This window comes from Urocampus carinirostris, chromosome 15, assembly GCF_059441175.1.
Source record: "Urocampus carinirostris isolate Australia breed hairy pipefish chromosome 15, RoL_Ucar_1.0, whole genome shotgun sequence".
In the NCBI taxonomy this organism is placed as follows: Eukaryota; Metazoa; Chordata; class Actinopteri; order Syngnathiformes; family Syngnathidae; genus Urocampus; species Urocampus carinirostris.
The window spans coordinates 31,549,219-31,566,673 of record NC_142363.1 but is presented as its reverse complement, the minus strand read 5'-3'; the positions used below and the strand labels follow the sequence as shown (position 1 = coordinate 31,566,673).

At 41.8% G+C, this 17,455-nt stretch overlaps 2 protein-coding genes across 8 annotated transcripts in view; one reads left to right on the top strand and one right to left on the bottom strand.

Moving 5' to 3' along the window:
• Window positions 1-17,455, bottom strand: part of bag5 (BAG cochaperone 5) — a 39,201-nt gene that overhangs the window by 7,105 nt on the left and 14,641 nt on the right. For 2 of the 7 annotated variants that reach the window (XM_088354047.1, XM_088354051.1), the window contains 2 exons: window positions 4,694-4,853; window positions 872-1,366 (listed from right to left, as the gene is read on the bottom strand). In XM_088354047.1, the coding sequence (XP_088210173.1) occupies window positions 872-1,366; window positions 4,694-4,819 (621 nt within the window). In that variant the 5' untranslated portion in view covers window positions 4,820-4,853. Of the gene's footprint in view, window positions 1-871; window positions 1,367-4,693; window positions 4,854-7,049; window positions 7,185-10,535; window positions 10,728-11,011; window positions 11,289-12,158; window positions 12,264-17,455 lie in introns of those variants that run through there. The other 5 variants (XM_088354049.1, XM_088354044.1, XM_088354045.1 and 2 more) reach the window with 5 other exon arrangements.
• LOC148352161 (kinesin light chain 1) overlaps window positions 11,701-17,455 on the top strand; it is a 42,443-nt gene continuing 36,688 nt past the window's right edge. Inside the window, exons 1-2 of the mRNA XM_088354043.1 lie at window positions 11,701-11,876; window positions 13,087-13,284. Coding sequence (XP_088210169.1) covers window positions 11,739-11,876; window positions 13,087-13,284 — 336 coding nt within the window. The 5' untranslated portion in view covers window positions 11,701-11,738. The remainder of the gene's footprint in view (window positions 11,877-13,086; window positions 13,285-17,455) is intronic.

Here is a 17,455-nt window from a genome sequence, read left to right as displayed (position 1 = left end):
CAACTTACGCAACAGCTGCTGACTCGATTTTCCCCCAAACGTGGAGTAGTCCGCGGTGTATGCTGGGATTTATAAACCGGCGTTTCATTGGCTAACCAATGTGTCAATCATCATTTGAATCGATCGCTATTGGCTGAAGTTATTCTGAGCCTCGGATAGGCTAGAGGGCCAAAAGAAACCCTGCAATTGGCCGAAAAAGATTACTGTGAATAGCAAGCTTGCTAAAGTACGCCGTAAAGAAACATGTTGGATTTACTTCACTCACGGTTGTAAGAAAACCACGGTTGCGTATCATTTTTGAACGTGAGAACTTAGGTGAGCTATGCGGCTTTATATTTTCCCGGTATCTTGTTTTGGAACGATCTTGATGTTGCTGTGATGAGTTGAGTGAATTCAACTCAATTCCAAGTGTTTATTGTCATATGCACAGTAAAGTTGCGAGCGAAAAAGAAAATAGAACTAAGGAATGGTTGGCATTTCTTGAATCCCAAGACTTTAACCTTCCGAATGATATTTGAAACGACGCATTTGAGTGACGTCGTACGGACACCGCATCCGCACGTGTTCTCGACACGTCTTTGCAAGCTTTGGGAATGTTAAGGGGGTAATAAGTTGGACTGAACTATCTGACTGTTTTGTCGACGTTCCCATTGTAGCGCCTTATAATCCAGTGCGTCTTATGTATGTCAAAAATAGGACCAAAAACTATTTTTGGGGGGTGAGCCCTATAACCCGGTGCGCCCTATAGTGCGGAAAATACGGTACTCATGAAAAGAGCCATATCTGTCTCGAGAGCTATACGTTCCGAATCCCTAGTCTATTGTATAGTCTAAACATTCTTTTTCATGCCATGGCATTTGGTTCCTTTTACCTGGTTGATGCAGTGGACGGCGGCGTGCGTTTCCCCCGAAAGCGGCAGCGAGAGTGTCTGCTGCGGCGTGCGTCCTTCCAGAATATCCTGGACGGCACAGAGTCGGGTGAGGGCCCTGTAGCGGGCCTTGCGCAGCGGCACCCGTCCCTCCGTCTTGACCTGGGTGAGGCGCAGCACCAACTGCTGCAAAGCCTCCACCAGTTCGTCGTCCACGTCGGCGGCGCCTCCCTGCCGTTGCGGCGCCACGACGCGTTGGTCTACCAGCCGCCGGGCTTCCTCGCTCAGCTGCTCCACCGCCAGGCGGGACGGGTGGCGGGCGTTTTCTTCCAGGTAGCGCAGCAGGCCCTCTACCTCTTGCGCCGCCCGATTGCGTGCCACCTGCAACTCCGCTTTGCCCTCCGTGTCAACGCGGTCTACCTCCAGCAGGAGGCGGGTAAGCTCTCGTTCCAGACGCTTGTAGTCTCGGTCGTCGGGCAGGCCGCTGAAGGTGCATACCTGGAAGTGGGGAAATTGAATGAATGAATGAATAAAAACTTCGAACATCAAAATAGAAACAGAAAAAAAACAATAACTCAACAACAAAATTTCATAATAAGATACACAACTATTTGTCATTGACGCCGGTTACCAATACTTCTATTTCATAAAATTCCCCCAAACAAAAATGTTGGATTTTTTTGAAAGAATTACTTTTATTTATTAAAAAATATAGGAAATTTAAAAAAAAAACAAGGGGGGGGATGTTGCTATGAGATATGTTTACGGATCAGAAACCCCCGGTGTTTTTGAGAAAAATGCAAGAATTAATGTTCAATTCAAATATACTATTTCCTTATTGTATTTTATTTATGGTAATTTATAAATCCTATAATTGGTATAGAGTACCGAATCCTTAAATGGGGCTGGTAGCAACACTACGACTTATACTGAACTTTTCTGTCTTTTTATTAAAACATTCTGTGAATGCAAAAGTAGCAACAATATATATATATATATATATATATGTATATATGGTAAGGCGCCCGCTTTGAGACTGGGAGGTCGGTGGTTCGCGCCCCGGCCGAGTCATTCCTAAGACTTAAAAAGTGGTCGGCGGCGCCCTCTGTTGGCTGCATCGGCTCGCTACAACGGGTCAGGTGCAATCGACATTTCGTTCTGTGTACATTGTTACACAGAATGACAATACAAGGAAATTATTATTATTATTATTATTATTTTTTATATATATATATATATATATATATATATATATGCATTATAGGACCATAATATAAGGCAATATTTTTCATTTTTTTCTTATACTCATGAATAAAATTTCGAATCAATTTAGCTATTGGCTATCAGTGACTGACCCTATAAGTCACTGGAAGGAGAAGTAAATGGAAGGAGACCAAGAGGAAGGCCGCGATTGACGTGGATGGATTATGAGTGCACTGCAGGAAAGAGGTCTAAATCTAGTGCAAGCAACAGCTCTTGTTGGTGATAGGATTGAGTGGAGAGGTGTTGTGAAAGGATAGTGGGATGTTTGGACGTGTTCTAAGGGATGGGCAGGGAATTCGCATGATGCGGCAGGGGTAAACCAGTGAAAGCTGTCGGGCCCTGCTGTTGAACAAGAGAGTGTGTTGTGTCACCCTGACCCAAGTGACATGGCTGCTTTCTTGTGTCCCGTTTCATCCGAAGGGACAAAAGCATGACCGACTTAGGTGCCGAGGTGCCTAACTTGTTTGGGCATTTGGGTTGGCCATGGTCCAAAAATGTTTGTGTGTGTTTTTTGCTATTTTTTCCCCCTTTTTATCTCATCTCATCTCATCTCATTAGCCGTACCGCTTATCCTCAGTAGGGTCGCGGGGGGCTGGAGCCCATCCCAGCAATCATCGGGCAGTGGGCAGGGGACACCCTGAACTGGTTGCCAGCCAATCGCAGGGCACACAGGGACAGACAACTCATTCGCTCATTCACACCTAGGGACAATTTGGACCGGCCAATTCACCTGACATGCATATTTTTGGAATGTGGGAGGAAACCGGAGTGCCCGGAGGAAACCCACGCAAGCACGGGGAGAACATACAAACTCCGCACAGAAAGTCTGGAGCTGGATTTGAACCCACGACAGGTTCCCATGACATGAACTGTGCCGCACAAGCGCTAACCACTGCGCCGCCGTGCTGCCCCCCCCTTTTTATTTTCTTTGTTATTGTATGTGTTTTGTCTTGCTGTCGGTCACCCCTCTTGAGGGATATGACCAAGGTAGATATATAGATAAATCAGTGACTGACTTCTATTTTTAGATTTACAGTTGTTGTCCATCTGAATAAATTATATACATGTATAAGTATTCCTGATACTTTGTATTAGTTAGGCATGCACGGTATTTACCGTATTTTGCGCACTATAGGGCGCACCGGGTTATAGGGCGCACACCCAAAAAATAGTTTTTGGTCCTATATCTTCCATAGATAAGGCGCACCGGATTATAAGGCGCTACAATGGGAACGTCGACAAAACAGTCAGATGATTCAGTCCAACTGATTACCCCCTTAACATTCCCAAAGCTTGCAAAGAAGCAAATACGTGTCGTAGACACGTGCGGATGCGGTGTCCGTACGATGTCACTCAAATGCATCATTTCAAATATCATTCGGAAGGTTAAAGTCTTGGGATTCAAGAAATGCCAACCATTCCTTAGTTTCTATTTTCTTTTTCGCTCGCAACTTTACTGTGCATATGACAATAAACACTTGGAATTGAGTTGAATTCACTCAACTCATCACAGCAACATCAAGATCGTTCTAAAACAAGATACCGGGAAAATATAAAGCCGCATACTCACCTAAGTTCTCACGTTCAATAATGATACGCAATCATGGTCTTCTTACAACCGTGAGTGAAGTAAATCCAGGAGAGTAAATTTTTTGCAAATACAGACTAATAAAACATGTTTCTTTATGGTGTACTTTTGCAAGCTTGCTAAGCTTGCTACGCCATTGCTAAACTCGGCCAATTGCAGGGTTTGTTTTGGCCATCTAGCCTATTGGAGGCTCTGAATAACTTCAGCCAATAGCGATCGATTTCACTGATGATTGACAAATCTTTTTCGGCCAATTGCAGGGTTTGTTTTGGCTATCTAGCCAATCCGAGGCTCCAAATAACTTCAGCCAATAGTGATCGATTCAAATGATGATTGACACATTGGTTAGCCAATGAAACGCCGGTATATAAATCCCAGCATACAGCGCGGTCTACTCCACGTTCGGGGGAAAATCGAGTCTCCGGCTGTTGAGTAAGATGCGAGACCTTGCGAATTTAATATTGAGCCATATATAAGGCGCACTGTATTATAAGGCGCATGGTCAGCTTTTGAAAAAAATTAAAACTTTTAGGTGCGCCTTATAGTGCGGAAAATACGGTAATCTCTTTCCATCACCCTTTGTGTATTTATGTATAAATATACGTGTGTATATATTTATATAATATATATACACACATACGATGTTTTCTCACATAATGAAGACACCCATATTTCTTTAATATCTATATATCACTGTTATGAAGCTCAGAACAATATCTAGTCATTTTAGTTATTTCTGAGAAGCAAACTAAAAACTGATCGATTCATATGATTAAGTCAAGCTCTAGTCTCCCCAACTCTACTTTTTGGAAACATGTTTTCTGTGTGTTTTTCTTTTCTAATATAGTATGTAGTTGAAAGAAAGAGTTTTCGGTAGCATTCTCCAGGAGCAGGTTTTTTTTTGGGTTTATCAGTATCCGTGGGAAAAACAGTTTTCGTGCATCCCTAGTATTAATGGCACTTTTGTGGTGTACCTGTGGCCCGAGCGCCGCCACCTCGCGGTGGACTTCATAGAGTCGCATCATGGCGGGATGCTGCTGCAGGTACTGGCACGGCTGCTCCGTGGCCGTGGGCTGTTGCGGCTGGCCCCCGTGATCCATCCTCTTGCCACCATCAAAGGGCTTCCCGAAGAGGCTACCGGGAAACGACAACAATGAGTTTTGTGTTTCTTTCGAAAACCTGCTTCTCTGGTTATCCGCGCGGCATTTTCATTTTGAACCCTTGACGTAAGTGATTTTAGGAAATAAATGTCTTTGCAGAAGTTCACAGTTTTAAAGAAGCAATAAATTGGACAGAAGACCCTGGCAGTCATCAACACAGCCCAGGAAATCATCGGCTGCTCAATGCCCATTCTGGCTTTAGGAAATAATTGAGATTTGACACGGTGCTGCTCAGACGCCGTTAAAAAAAGTAGCAAAACGCTCAGCATAGTAAAACCAATAATGTAGTCATTTCATGTTTAGTTTTATGAGTAATTTAGTTGTAAAAGTGTGGTATAAAATACTCAGTCGTATATTTTCAACACTCTATATATCAAGAAATCAACAATGTAGTGCTTACGGCCACCAGATAGCCCCGCCCCTAAAAAAAAACCTTAATAGCCCGTAGACCGGTTCTGAAAAGAGCTCAACAGTGATGGATCATTGTGATTTTCTTGGAAATTTGATTTCTAACTGTCATGAATTTTTAGAGGTTGACTGATCCTATTTCAACCATACCTCTAATAATTACAGCCTGGTAATAACATAAAAGTAACATTAACGACCTAGTAATACCATAAGTTGTTTTTTTAGAAATGAAAATCTGACTAGTATCCCTTGGCACTAATCAGTAACAAAGTAGTTGATCTCTGTTTAAAATAGTTTGGTGCCGCCCGGTATACCCCAAAGAAAAAAAGATGAATGATAAAAAAAAAATGCATTTGGTCAGTGAGAGCAGCAGTTTTAAATAGACGGGAGGACCTTAAAGAGAGTCATCAGCACAGCCAAGGAAACCGTTGACTGCTCTCTGCCCAGTCTGGCTTTTGAAAATATTTTTTCTGTGTAGAAGTCCAATGATTGAAAATATGCAAAAAAAAAAAAAAATTCTTAAGAGACTAAGGAAACTTTACAGAGAGTCATTTACACAGCCCCCCCCCAAAAAAATCATCGGTTGCTTTCTGCCAAGTGTTGTTTTAGGTAATAATTGTTCACTTTGTAGAAGTTTAATTGTTTTAAATCCTCAACAACGATGTTTTTAACAAACAGAAGAACTAAACCATAGTCATGAGCACAGCCCAGGAAAACGTGGGCTGCTCTTTGCCCAGTCTGGAGGACATTACTGGTTCACGCTACCAGAGCAAAGCTGGCATTATCTTTGAGTTCTTTTACCCCGGCAATCACCACCATGACCTGGTGCCCTCTGGCAGACATGACAGTTCTGTCATGATTACCGATGTGAATCACCTGTGCCCACTCATTTGGCGCCAACCGCTGCGGGTTCTGATTGGCTCCCTGTGCCTTTTCAAACCCACTCCTGTCAAACCCCTGCTGTCAGTCCGTCTGCAAACCTCTGTTTATACAAGGCAAGCCATTTTTTAACCCTGACTCCCGCCTGTCCCATTTTTGCTCACGTTTGTCTCCAGCTACGACCTGTTTTGATGCTGACCATGTCTGCTCTCCCGTCCCGGCTTACGACCCATTTTTGATCCCGCCTACGTCTACACTCCTTTCATCGCTTACGACTCATTTCCCACCACGTTTTTGCTCTCCCTGTCCCGGCTGCCGACCTGTGTTTCCGTCCCTGACCCCGCCATTGCTTGCTTCGGAAGATCCACTTCCATCACAATAAGATTGCGAGGGCGACTTGCCTCCTGCGTCCAGCGAGCATCGGATCGCGGGGGCTACCCTTCCTCTTTCTTTCAATAAAATTGTGAGAAAACGTTACGAGATGGGGTCTACCCTGTGTGCTGGTCATGACAAGTTCCCTTAAAAGAAGGAATAAGAAGCTCAGAGAAAGTTTCTTCCCCAGGACCGTCACCACTCTAAACAATCACATAAGACTTTGAAAAAATATGTTGCCTATACTATATATCTATCTGCCTATACAGTATTGTAAAAAAAAATCATTTTCTTTTAGTCTTTGTTTTTATCCTGAAGTGCCATTTTTAATCTTTTTGTTTACAATGAGCACTACGTCGTTATCAATGACAATGATAACAAAAACCATGCATTCAAAAGAGTATATACTCACTTTTGATTTTAAATTGGTATTGTAGCGCCTGGAGAATTTGTTTCCTTTACCAAACGGACCCAAATGGCCCTACATGCACTAAACACGTTTAAAACAGACCTGAGCCGGATCTATTTGTTGCGTTCTAAACTTTGTACAGCGTTGACCCTTTTTTTTCTTTATCTGCTCCACCCCGGGCTTGCACAGACGAGATAAAACCAGTCAAGAAAGTGAAATCATACGTCGGAAAAGTACCTACAAGGTAGGATAAAAATAATTAAAGGGGCAGGCCACAACTGTTATCTCAACACTGCTACATCATCATTAAAAACTTAAGAGTGCTCACATTTATTCCACGGTTGATTTTTAACTCTCTGTAAACTAAATTATTAAACTGGTTCCCTTGTTACAAATATAACTTGCAAAACACAATTAGGCAATGGTTTCTCTACTAAATGCAAATCAGGTTTCATTTTCTAACTAAAAATCAAGTCAAGAAGAAGCACACAGTAAATGGTTTCTGAAAACATATTGCAGAAAAATGATCCCTTCATTAAATGAGATAAAGAATTTCTTTTGTTAAAGTTTTACCTTAGTTAAAGCTTTAACTCGAGTTGAAAAATCTTTAGGTTGTCAAATCATGAGATTTAGCTGCTAAAAAGCTTTTGAGATTCAAACCGCTTTACCTGAAGAATTAAAGCTTTAACTCAAGTGCTTAACTTTAGTTGAAACTTTAACTTACTTAGTTAAAAGCTTTAACTCAAGCGCTTTAAAGGCTTTCCAGTTTTAAGTCAGGAGTTTAAGCAGCTGTAAGGCCTTTTGAGATTGCTTTGCTTTGAAATTCTTCACCTTGAGAGTTTAAGCAGGAGTTAAAGCTTTAACTCAATCATTTAACTTGAGCTAAAACTGACTCAGTTAAAGCTTTCACTCAAGTGCTTCAAAAGTTTTGGATTGTTAAGTTAGGGAGTTTGAGCAGCTACAAATCTTTGGGAGAATTCTTTGCTTTAAAACGACTTACCTCAAGAGTTAAATGAGTTTAATCTTTAACTCAACTGTTTCACTTGAGCTAAAACTTTAAAAGGCTTCGTCAAAACTTTAAACAAATCTTGAAAGGCTTAGTCAGGAGTTTAAGCAGTTACAAAGCCGATTAAGATTGCTTTGCTTTAAAACGTTTTTACTCTGAGAGTAAAATCCCGAGTTAAAGCTTTAACTTTGGCAGCAACATTGTCATTTGAAAGGGACAGTTTTTTAATAACATTTAGACAAAATGGAAAAGTAAAATGATTTCACATTAAATGAAATATTGAACATGCATTTCAGGTGAATTGGCCAGTCCAAATTGTCCCTAGGTGTGAATGAGCAAATGAGTTGTCTGTCCCTGTGTGCCCTGCGATTGGCTGGCAACCAGTTCAGGGTGTCCCCTGCCCACTGCCCGGAGATGGCTGGGATGGGCTCCAGCCCCCCCGCGACCCTAATGAGGATAAGTGGTACGGCTAATGAGATGAGATGAAATATTGAAATCGAAAACAAATAGATAATCAAATGAGTTGTAAATGCTTTTTAATAATACAACAATAGCTCTGAGAGCTTGTTTAATTTTCAGAATTCTTCTTGACAGTATTTTTTAATCCATCCTTTTATTTCCCGACCTGTCAACAAGCACTTGTGTCTTAGGAACCCGATGGCCTATTATCGTTGAAGACCCCTCAGGCAGGCGGTAGCAGGCCAAGAAGTTAGCCTACATTTCTTTTTCACGACACGTAAAAAGCACTGTAAAAATGTCCCTCAGCCTCGTCTACTGACCCGAAAACAATGGGATGTTCTACACTTCTATTTCCTCACCAATTATATTTTTAGACCGGTGCCATAAAGCGATAGCCTTCATCTGACACAGTTTTGCAAAAATCTATTTTGCACAAATAAATGTGATTTGACTCCATGAACAAAGACAACAATCATATGCTGTCAACAAATTTAGCCAAACACTCAGCATGCTAAAAAAACATTTTTGTAGCATGAAATTTCAAACAATCATTCAATGTTTTTGTTCTTTTGGGTAAATTGATTGTAATAGTGTATACAAAATACTTCTAGTGACATGGAGGCTCTCAAAGTTTTTCCCCCAACACTGTATATACTAAGGGTTCACTGAGTAGTTCAGCAGTGATGGGTCATTGTCATTTTCTAGGACATTTGACATTTTAGTGGTTGACTGGGCCTATTTGAACCTTACTTCTAATAACCACAACCTGGTAATAACATAATGGTAACATAGTAATGACCTAGTAAGAACATAGTCATTTTAGAAATGCATATAATACTGGTAGCCCTTTGCGCTCACCAGTCCCCTGGTACATACAAATAAAAAATGGGGGAAAAACTACATGAATGTGTTAGTTTCTGGTGAATTTAATTTTTTTATTTTAATTCAATGGATTTGCACTTCATCAGTTTGAACAGTTAGTCAATCAACTTGTTATTTAAGTTTCATTTTATGTTCCAATATAGTACGTTAAAAATGTCCAGTGCAAATATTGCTCGCTTTTTAAGACAATACCTACATGGTTTTATATCTTTAAAAGACAAATTTCAATCATCTATCATTGTAGATTTCAACGCTAGCAGGTAGAGATTGATGTTTTTTAAAGGTGATGTTTGGAAAATGAAACGTTTTTACTCTCTGCAGCCATCTCCTGGCTTAAAGTCATGATCGCATTCTCAGGGACTTCATTCATCAAGTACGTGCACTCGAATAAACTCTTCTTTTATTCATCTTTTTGGGGGTTAGGGTTGGCGCTTGGACTGTATTTGAAACAGAGCTTTTCTTACTTTTACCTATTTCATGCTACACTAACAAAAAAAACACGATGATGGGCATGAAATCAATTTTAGCGTCGCACCCACCCCCCGCCTACCCCACTTTCATGCTTCCCAATGGGTTGCCCGTCCTGAAACAGTTTTGATAGAAGTAAGATAAAAATAGCACAGTGGAAAACAAAATTACAAAGTCTCATTGAACTCACTTGGCCATTGTTAACACATACCCAATAAAGTGTTCTACTTTCAAAATCTTAAGGACACCTCAAACGACACACCCCACATTTAAATTAAAAATAAAACTCTGTTGCATTTTGTTCCGTGTTAAATATTGCACCAAAAGAACTGTGATTTTGATTTTTTTTGGTATGCTGTCACACCTCTAATAATAACAACACTTCTAAGAGGTTTTATGGATCAGTAATCCCCTTAGAAAACGTTACGTAAGAGGGTGACAGTCAGGTCATTTTCACTGCTCATGGACCGATGGGTTCTATAGACCACATCTTAAAAATGTGACATTTAAGAATCCGATTATTAGCCACATAAAAAAACGCTTGCAGGCTTTTTGGGAGGGGGACATGCTAAGAGGCTAGCAACCAGGAGAGATCTCTTCCTGCATGTGAGATCACCACAATACCTAGCCCACCTGCAGCAAGCCTATTCCCGGACTGGCGCATTATGTCATCCCGACCTCTCTATAAAAATAAAACCTGCACATGTGTCAACCTGTACACGAGCTGGCACATCTGCATCACGCACAACATTGCCTGTCACGACAGCGCTCACCTCTTCAGCACTCCGAACACGTTGGCGCACATCTTTTAACTCGAGCGGCTTCCCATCCGGTGATGATGGATGAATAACGTAATATTGGCGAGAAGTGAGCAAATGTGGATTATATTCGGGGTGCTGGGTTTGTTGAAAGGATACGACGCAGCAGATGTGCTCAGCATCAGCACCGCGCAGCTGTGGCCACGCCTACAAGCCAACATCAGCTCGTCATTTTCCGTTTTCGTATTTAAATAATAATAAACGTCACTGACGCTCATCGTAAGCACATTGCAGGCAATATCGCATTAAAAATGACATTATTACGGGTTTGAAACAACGAAAGTAGAACCCGCCACCTTTTATAACCCCCATGTGTGCCTTCTTTTTTTCCACGAGCAAATTCAGATCACCTGACTGTCCCCCACCCGGCAACTGGAACTTTGCAACGTAACAAATGAGATTGAGAACACAAATTTGGACATTTGTCTCACTTGCATAGCCAACGAACAGCCATGTGAAGCGTTGGGAATAGAACACTCGTCACTCCTTCCTCGTCTTCCTACAGCACAGCTAGCATACATTAGCTTAGCGGGGCTAGCTGCTTGCGTCACTTCACCGTCGCTCCGCCCCGCAATGAAAGCCGGGGTTTTGGGCTGTTTGGACGCTGGTGTCAATTCCAATTGTTAAAAAATATAAATAATTGTCGTGTATTGAGTCCTTTTATCGGTTGTTATTTGTTTCCGAACACGTCACGCGTTTAATGCGTCAATTGGCTTTGGTGTGTGAATTTTGCTTGGCGAACATGAAGTTTAGCTTCATTTCTACACCGTTACGCGCCGTAAAAGCGGGGTTTATATAGGAAAATAGTTTATATTCCTGAAACGCAGATTTGATTAAACATCACAAGAAAACACGTTATTAATATTGTAAAAAGTATATATCTTTTACGGAATAAAGGCATACTAGTCCTAAACACGAGGACAGAACATGTGTTAGAAAACGCCCCGTTTTACTCAGTGCGGAGCTGGTACCAATTTGAAACGCTCTTTTGTGGTTGACTGTCACGTGACCAGAAGTCAACCGGCGCACGCAAAAGGACTCTGGTGGTGAAACAAGAACTCGTAGTTGTTTAAATGGAGCCTATGTGAATTATTTTTGGCTTAAATAGTGTCCTTTTTTTCGTTTCCTTTTTTGGTAGTCTATTTTTGTGAGGTTATCATGTCCGTTCAAACCGCCACTGCCGGAGGGTTAACGTGGCGCCGCTGGAGTTGTTTACATGCGCGTCAAAGTGTCACAATGGCCGTCAGTAGACGACAATGCACCAAGCTAGCGACAAAAGAAGATAAATTACCAAAGGTTTGCATTTTTTTATCCATAGACTGGGAGATAATTAAGGCTGCATACAGGTTGCCTCAGCTTTGCAACTTAAACCAGGTTGTAGGTCGAGATCTGTTTTGGTGGAGGTCTGAATTGATTCTTCCCATAAGAAGTAATGGTAAACTCATTAATCCGTTCAGGCCCGAATGAAAAGTCTTTTATATATATATATATATATATATATATATAAAACATTTATCTAACCAGCAATTGAGTCCCAAAGCATACATTTCTATACTACTGATATGTTTGGTTTGATACCTTAACCACTGAGGTCGTAGGGGTACCATTTACTGTGGTGTGTCTTGGGCAAGTACAGCCTGGTGAACCCATCCCTCTCCACGGCAACATCAATTTCCACATTTACTAAAAAAAAGAAAAAAAAGACTTCTGTTGAAGAACTAAATGATGCCCATTTATTTCATTTTGGTTTTATTCCTCCCATCACGTAACTAACAGAAGAATTTACTTTAATTGTCATTCTTTGCAACCATGCGCACAGAACGAAATATACCCGTACAGTTAAACTGTAGCGAGCCGATGCAGCCAAACAGGGCGCCGCCATTTTAGACCTAACTGTTGTGTTGGGAGTCATTAGGTGACCAAACCCCCCAATTCCAACCCTTAATGTCGAGCGCCAAGCAGGGAGGCATTGAGCACCAATGTTGTAAGTATGACTCGGCTGAGGCTTGAACCAGCGGCCTCCCATTCTCGGAGCGGGCGCCCTACCATCTAGGCTACCAAGCTGCTCTGAGACCTGTCAAAGATTGTATGTTTTTTTCTGGTACATCAAATAGTTTACTTGTACAGGCAAAGTAAAACTCGAGGGCCCAATAATACCTTTTCGTTTTTCTTAAAATACGGGTCAATGTTAATAATAAACCTAATTTTCCCCCGAGTATCTAGTCTTTGAAACCCTGCCTAAACTAAAGTACATGCATCGATTTGAATTTGCATTTTCCACCATTGTCGTTCGTAATCCAATTTTGCATCCGCTTTATAAATCACGTATCCTCAGAAGGACCTTAAATAAGAACAATTATTCTGAGGGATACTTTTGGTTTAAAAAGTCATATTAATTGTTGTATTAGAAAATCGAATTTAACATATATCTCTGAAAAATACATACTAGTTAAAATATCGACTCAGTTTGATGTTTTGGGTATCTCCATGCCTTTTTTGAATACAGAGGTCAAAGTTCCGACCAGAACCGAGCCACACGCATGACTGGATCGGGCCCCCAAACCCCCTTTCCAACCTGCGGCCCATCGTCTACCGTGTGGCCCCGAATGAATCAGAGCTGGAGAAGCGTCTGAGAAAAATGAGGCAGGAGACTGAGGACTGGAACCACATATTCTGGAGTGAGCAGAATCTCAGCTTTGGCAAGGTGCTCACGGAATATGACACAATAGTATTTGCTATTAACCTTTTTTTTTTTACAGTTTGTTACCCTGATCGCATTAGTAATTCTGTAAATTTGGGGACCAGAGATCATTGTTTTTTATAAGTTTAACCCTTTAAAAATTGACACTTTTTTCGAACATTACATTATTATTATTATTTTAAAATGTGAATCAATGAAATATATTGGTATACAATTCCGGGCACCACGGCGGCGCAGTGGTTGGCGCGTGTGCGGCACAGTTCTGAGGTCGTGAGATCAAACCCCCTGTGTGGAGTTTGCATGTTCTCCCCGTGCTTGCGTGGGTTTCCTCCGGGCACTCCGGTTTCCTCCCACATTCCAAAAAAAAACATGCTTGTCAGGTTAATTGGCCGGTCCAAATTGTCCCTGGGAGTGAATGAGCGAATGAGTTGTCTGTCCCTGTATGCCCAGCGATTGGCTGGCAACCAGTTCAGGGTGTCCCCTGCCTACTGCCCGAAGATAGCTGGGATGGGCTCCAGCACCCCCGCGACCCTTCCGAGGATAAGTGGTGCAGATAATGGATGGATGGATAGTATACAATTCTATCGCTATTTAATTCATTGATCATCTATTACTTGATCAGTTATGGGCCACTATGCGGAAGTACAACATGGGTCAGAAACTAGTTAAGACAATTGAACAACGGTATGCCAATGCCAACAGTGCGGTACTGATCAATGGTACCACTGGAGCGTGGTTTCAAACAACAGTCAGTGTGAGAGAAGGCTGCATTCTCCAACTTTATTCAACTTCTTTTTGGAGGGGATTATGTCCGAAGCTCTGGAACAACATGAAGGTACAGTCAGTATTAGGGGATACAACATCAATGACATCCGTTTTGCTGACGATATTGCCGGACTGGCAGAAGACGAACAGAAACCCAGAGATTTGGTGAATCGCCTGGACAAAGCATGTATGGGATGATAATCGGCACAGAAAAAAACAAAAGGAATGACCAACAATCTCAAAAGTATCACCACAAACATCACTATCAACCGCAGAGAGCTAGAACCTGTCACCAAATGTAAATATCTTGGAGCTGTCATATCAGAAGAGGGGTCTGGACCAGAAATCATGGCCAGGATAGCTCAAACCACAGTTGCACTTACAAGACTTAAACCCAGCAGGAGGGACAAGAACAAAGCAGTGAAATCAAAGATTAGACTCATGCAAGTGCTGGTTACTTCCATCTTCCTCTATGCTTGCGAGACATGGACTCTCGCAGCGAAACTGGAAAAGAAAATCCCGGCCACGGAGATGCCATGCTACAGGAAACTTCTATTTATCAGCTACTTAGCCCATTTGACAAACAAAATGGTGCAACACCATCAGAAGGAACATTGGACCCTACCAAGAACTGTTGTGAACTGACGGAAACTTGAGTGGTATGGTCTTGTTACAAGATCATCAGGACTATCCATCCATCCATCCATCCATCCATCCATTCATTATCTGCACCGCTTATCCTCAGTAGGGTTGCGGAGGTGCTGAAGCCCATCCCAGCCATCCTCGGGTAGTGGGCAGAGGACACCCTGAACTGGTTGCCAGCCAGTCGCAGGGCACACAGGGACAGACAATTTGCTCGCTCATTCACACCTAGGGACAATTTGGACCGGCCAATTAACCTGACATGCATGTGTTTCGAATGTGGGAGGAAACCGAAGTGCCAGGAGGAAACCCACGCAAGCACGGGGAGAACATGCAAACTCCACACAGGAGATTTGATCTCATGACTCATCAGGACTAGCTCAGATAATTCTCTAGGGCACAGTCCAAGGGGCTTGAGGAGAGGAAGACCCAAAAAGAACTGGACTGACAACAATAAAGAATAGACCAGTGCCAACTTTGCCACCACTAAAAAAGGGGCCAGGAACCGAAGTGGAGAAAGCTGTCCAGAGTTGTTTCCCCATTGGCACCCTGACAACACAGGCTGTTCAGGGATCGGTGAACCAAGAACTGACTACAACCATGTTCAACCTAAAATAGTGTAAATCCCCAAAAACGTAAGCCTCTAAATAAAAACAAAAAATCTTTGAGTCCCTGAAAAAGAAATTAAATTATCAATAAAATTATTATTTGTAGCCTCAATATTTTTCTTTTATTACAGTTTCAGTGGGTTGTCTTGTTCGAGGTGTCCTTAAAAAGTTGAACTTAACAAATACTTAATACAGATGATATATATTATATCAACGGCCTAGTGAGTTCAAAGAACCTTTGTATTTTTTTTATTCAACGCCTAATTTAGTTTATATTTTATCAGAGCTGTTCAGGACTCGCAGGATGGGTGGAGAGTAATTTCCTGCCCCTGCTTGTGGTTTTCTCTTGGTGTAGCAAAAAAATTGCGAAAGTAAGAAAAGGACTGTTTCAGACACAGTCCAAACGCCAACCCAACCCCCCCCCAAAACTTGTGCTCGAATAAACTTTATTTTTTTTTACATCTAAAAAATGCACGTACCGTATTTTCCGCACTATAAGGCGCACCTAAAAGCCTTTATTTTTTTCAAAAGCTGACCATGCGCCTTATAATACAATGCGCCTTATTTATGGATCAACATTAAGTTTTCCAACTAACTTGCAGCCGCCGACTCGATTTTCCCCCGAACGCCAAGTAGTACGCGGTGGATGGTGGGATTTATTTACCGGCGTTTCATTGGCTAACCAATGCGTCAATCATCAGTTGAATCGATCACTATTGGCTAAAGTTATTCGGAGGTCAAAAGGCGGATCCTTCTTATCATTTACAGACTGCCATTGGCTCAAACGGCAAACAAAGCCTGCAATTGGCCAAAAAAGATGTGTCAATCATCAGTTGAATCGATCACTATTGGCTAAAGTTATTCGGAGGTCAAGAGGCGGATCCTTTTTATCATTTACAGACTGCCATTGGCTCAAACGGCAAACAAAGTCTGCAATTGGCCGAAAAAGATGTGTCAATTATCAGTTGAATCGATCACTATTGGCTAAAGTTATTCGGAGGTCAAGAGGCGGATCCTTTTTATCATTTACAGACTGCCATTGGCTCAAACGGCAAACAAAGCCTGCAATTGGCCGAAAAAGATGTGTCAATCATCAGTTGAATCGATCACTATTGGCTAAAGTTATTCGGAGGTCAAGAGGCGGATCCTTTTTATCATTTACAGACTGCTATTGGCTCAAACGGCAAACAAAGCCTGCAATTGGCCGAAAAAGATGTGTCAATTATCAGTTGAATCGATCACTATTGGCTAAAGTTATTCGGAGGTCAAGAGGCGGATCCTTTTTATCATTTACAGACTGCCATTGGCTCAAACGGCAAACAAAGTCTGCAATTGGCCGAAAAAGATGTGTCAATTATCAGTTGAATCGATCACTATTGGCTAAAGTTATTCGGAGGTCAAGAGGCGGATCCTTTTTATCATTTACAGACTGCCATTGGCTCAAACGGCAAACAAAGCCTGCAATTGGCCGAAAAAGATGTGTCAATCATCAGTTGAATCGATCACTATTGGCTAAAGTTATTCGGAGGTCAAGAGGCGGATCCTTTTTATCATTTACAGACTGCTATTGGCTCAAACGGCAAACAAAGCCTGCAATTGGCCGAAAAAGATGTGTCAATCATCAGTTGAATCGATCACTATTGGCTAGAGTTATTCGGAGGTCAAGAGGCGGATCCTTTTTATAATGTACAGGCTGCCATTGGCTTAAACAGCGAAACAAAGCCTGCAATTGGCCGAAAAAGATGAATGCGTATAGCATGTGGCCGATGGCATAGAGAAAGCATTTTTTTCTATTCTGTATTTGTAAATATTGTATTCTCCTGGATTTACTACCCTCACGGATATAAGAGGACATTGCCTGCACATTATTATGAACACAATGACTTCGGTGAGCTATTCCCGGTTTTATATTGTCTTGTTTCAGACTGAACTCGATGTTTCTGCGATAAGCGGTGCAGATAATGGATGGAATGGAGTGTCTATTTTTAAATTCAACTCAATTCCAAGTGTTTATTGTCATATGCACCGTAAAGTTGCGAGCGAAAAAGAAAATAGATACGAAGGAATGGTTATCATTTCTTGAATCCCAAGACTTTAACCTTCCGAATGATGGAACGATGCATTTGAGTGACATCTTACGGACACCGCATTCGCACGTG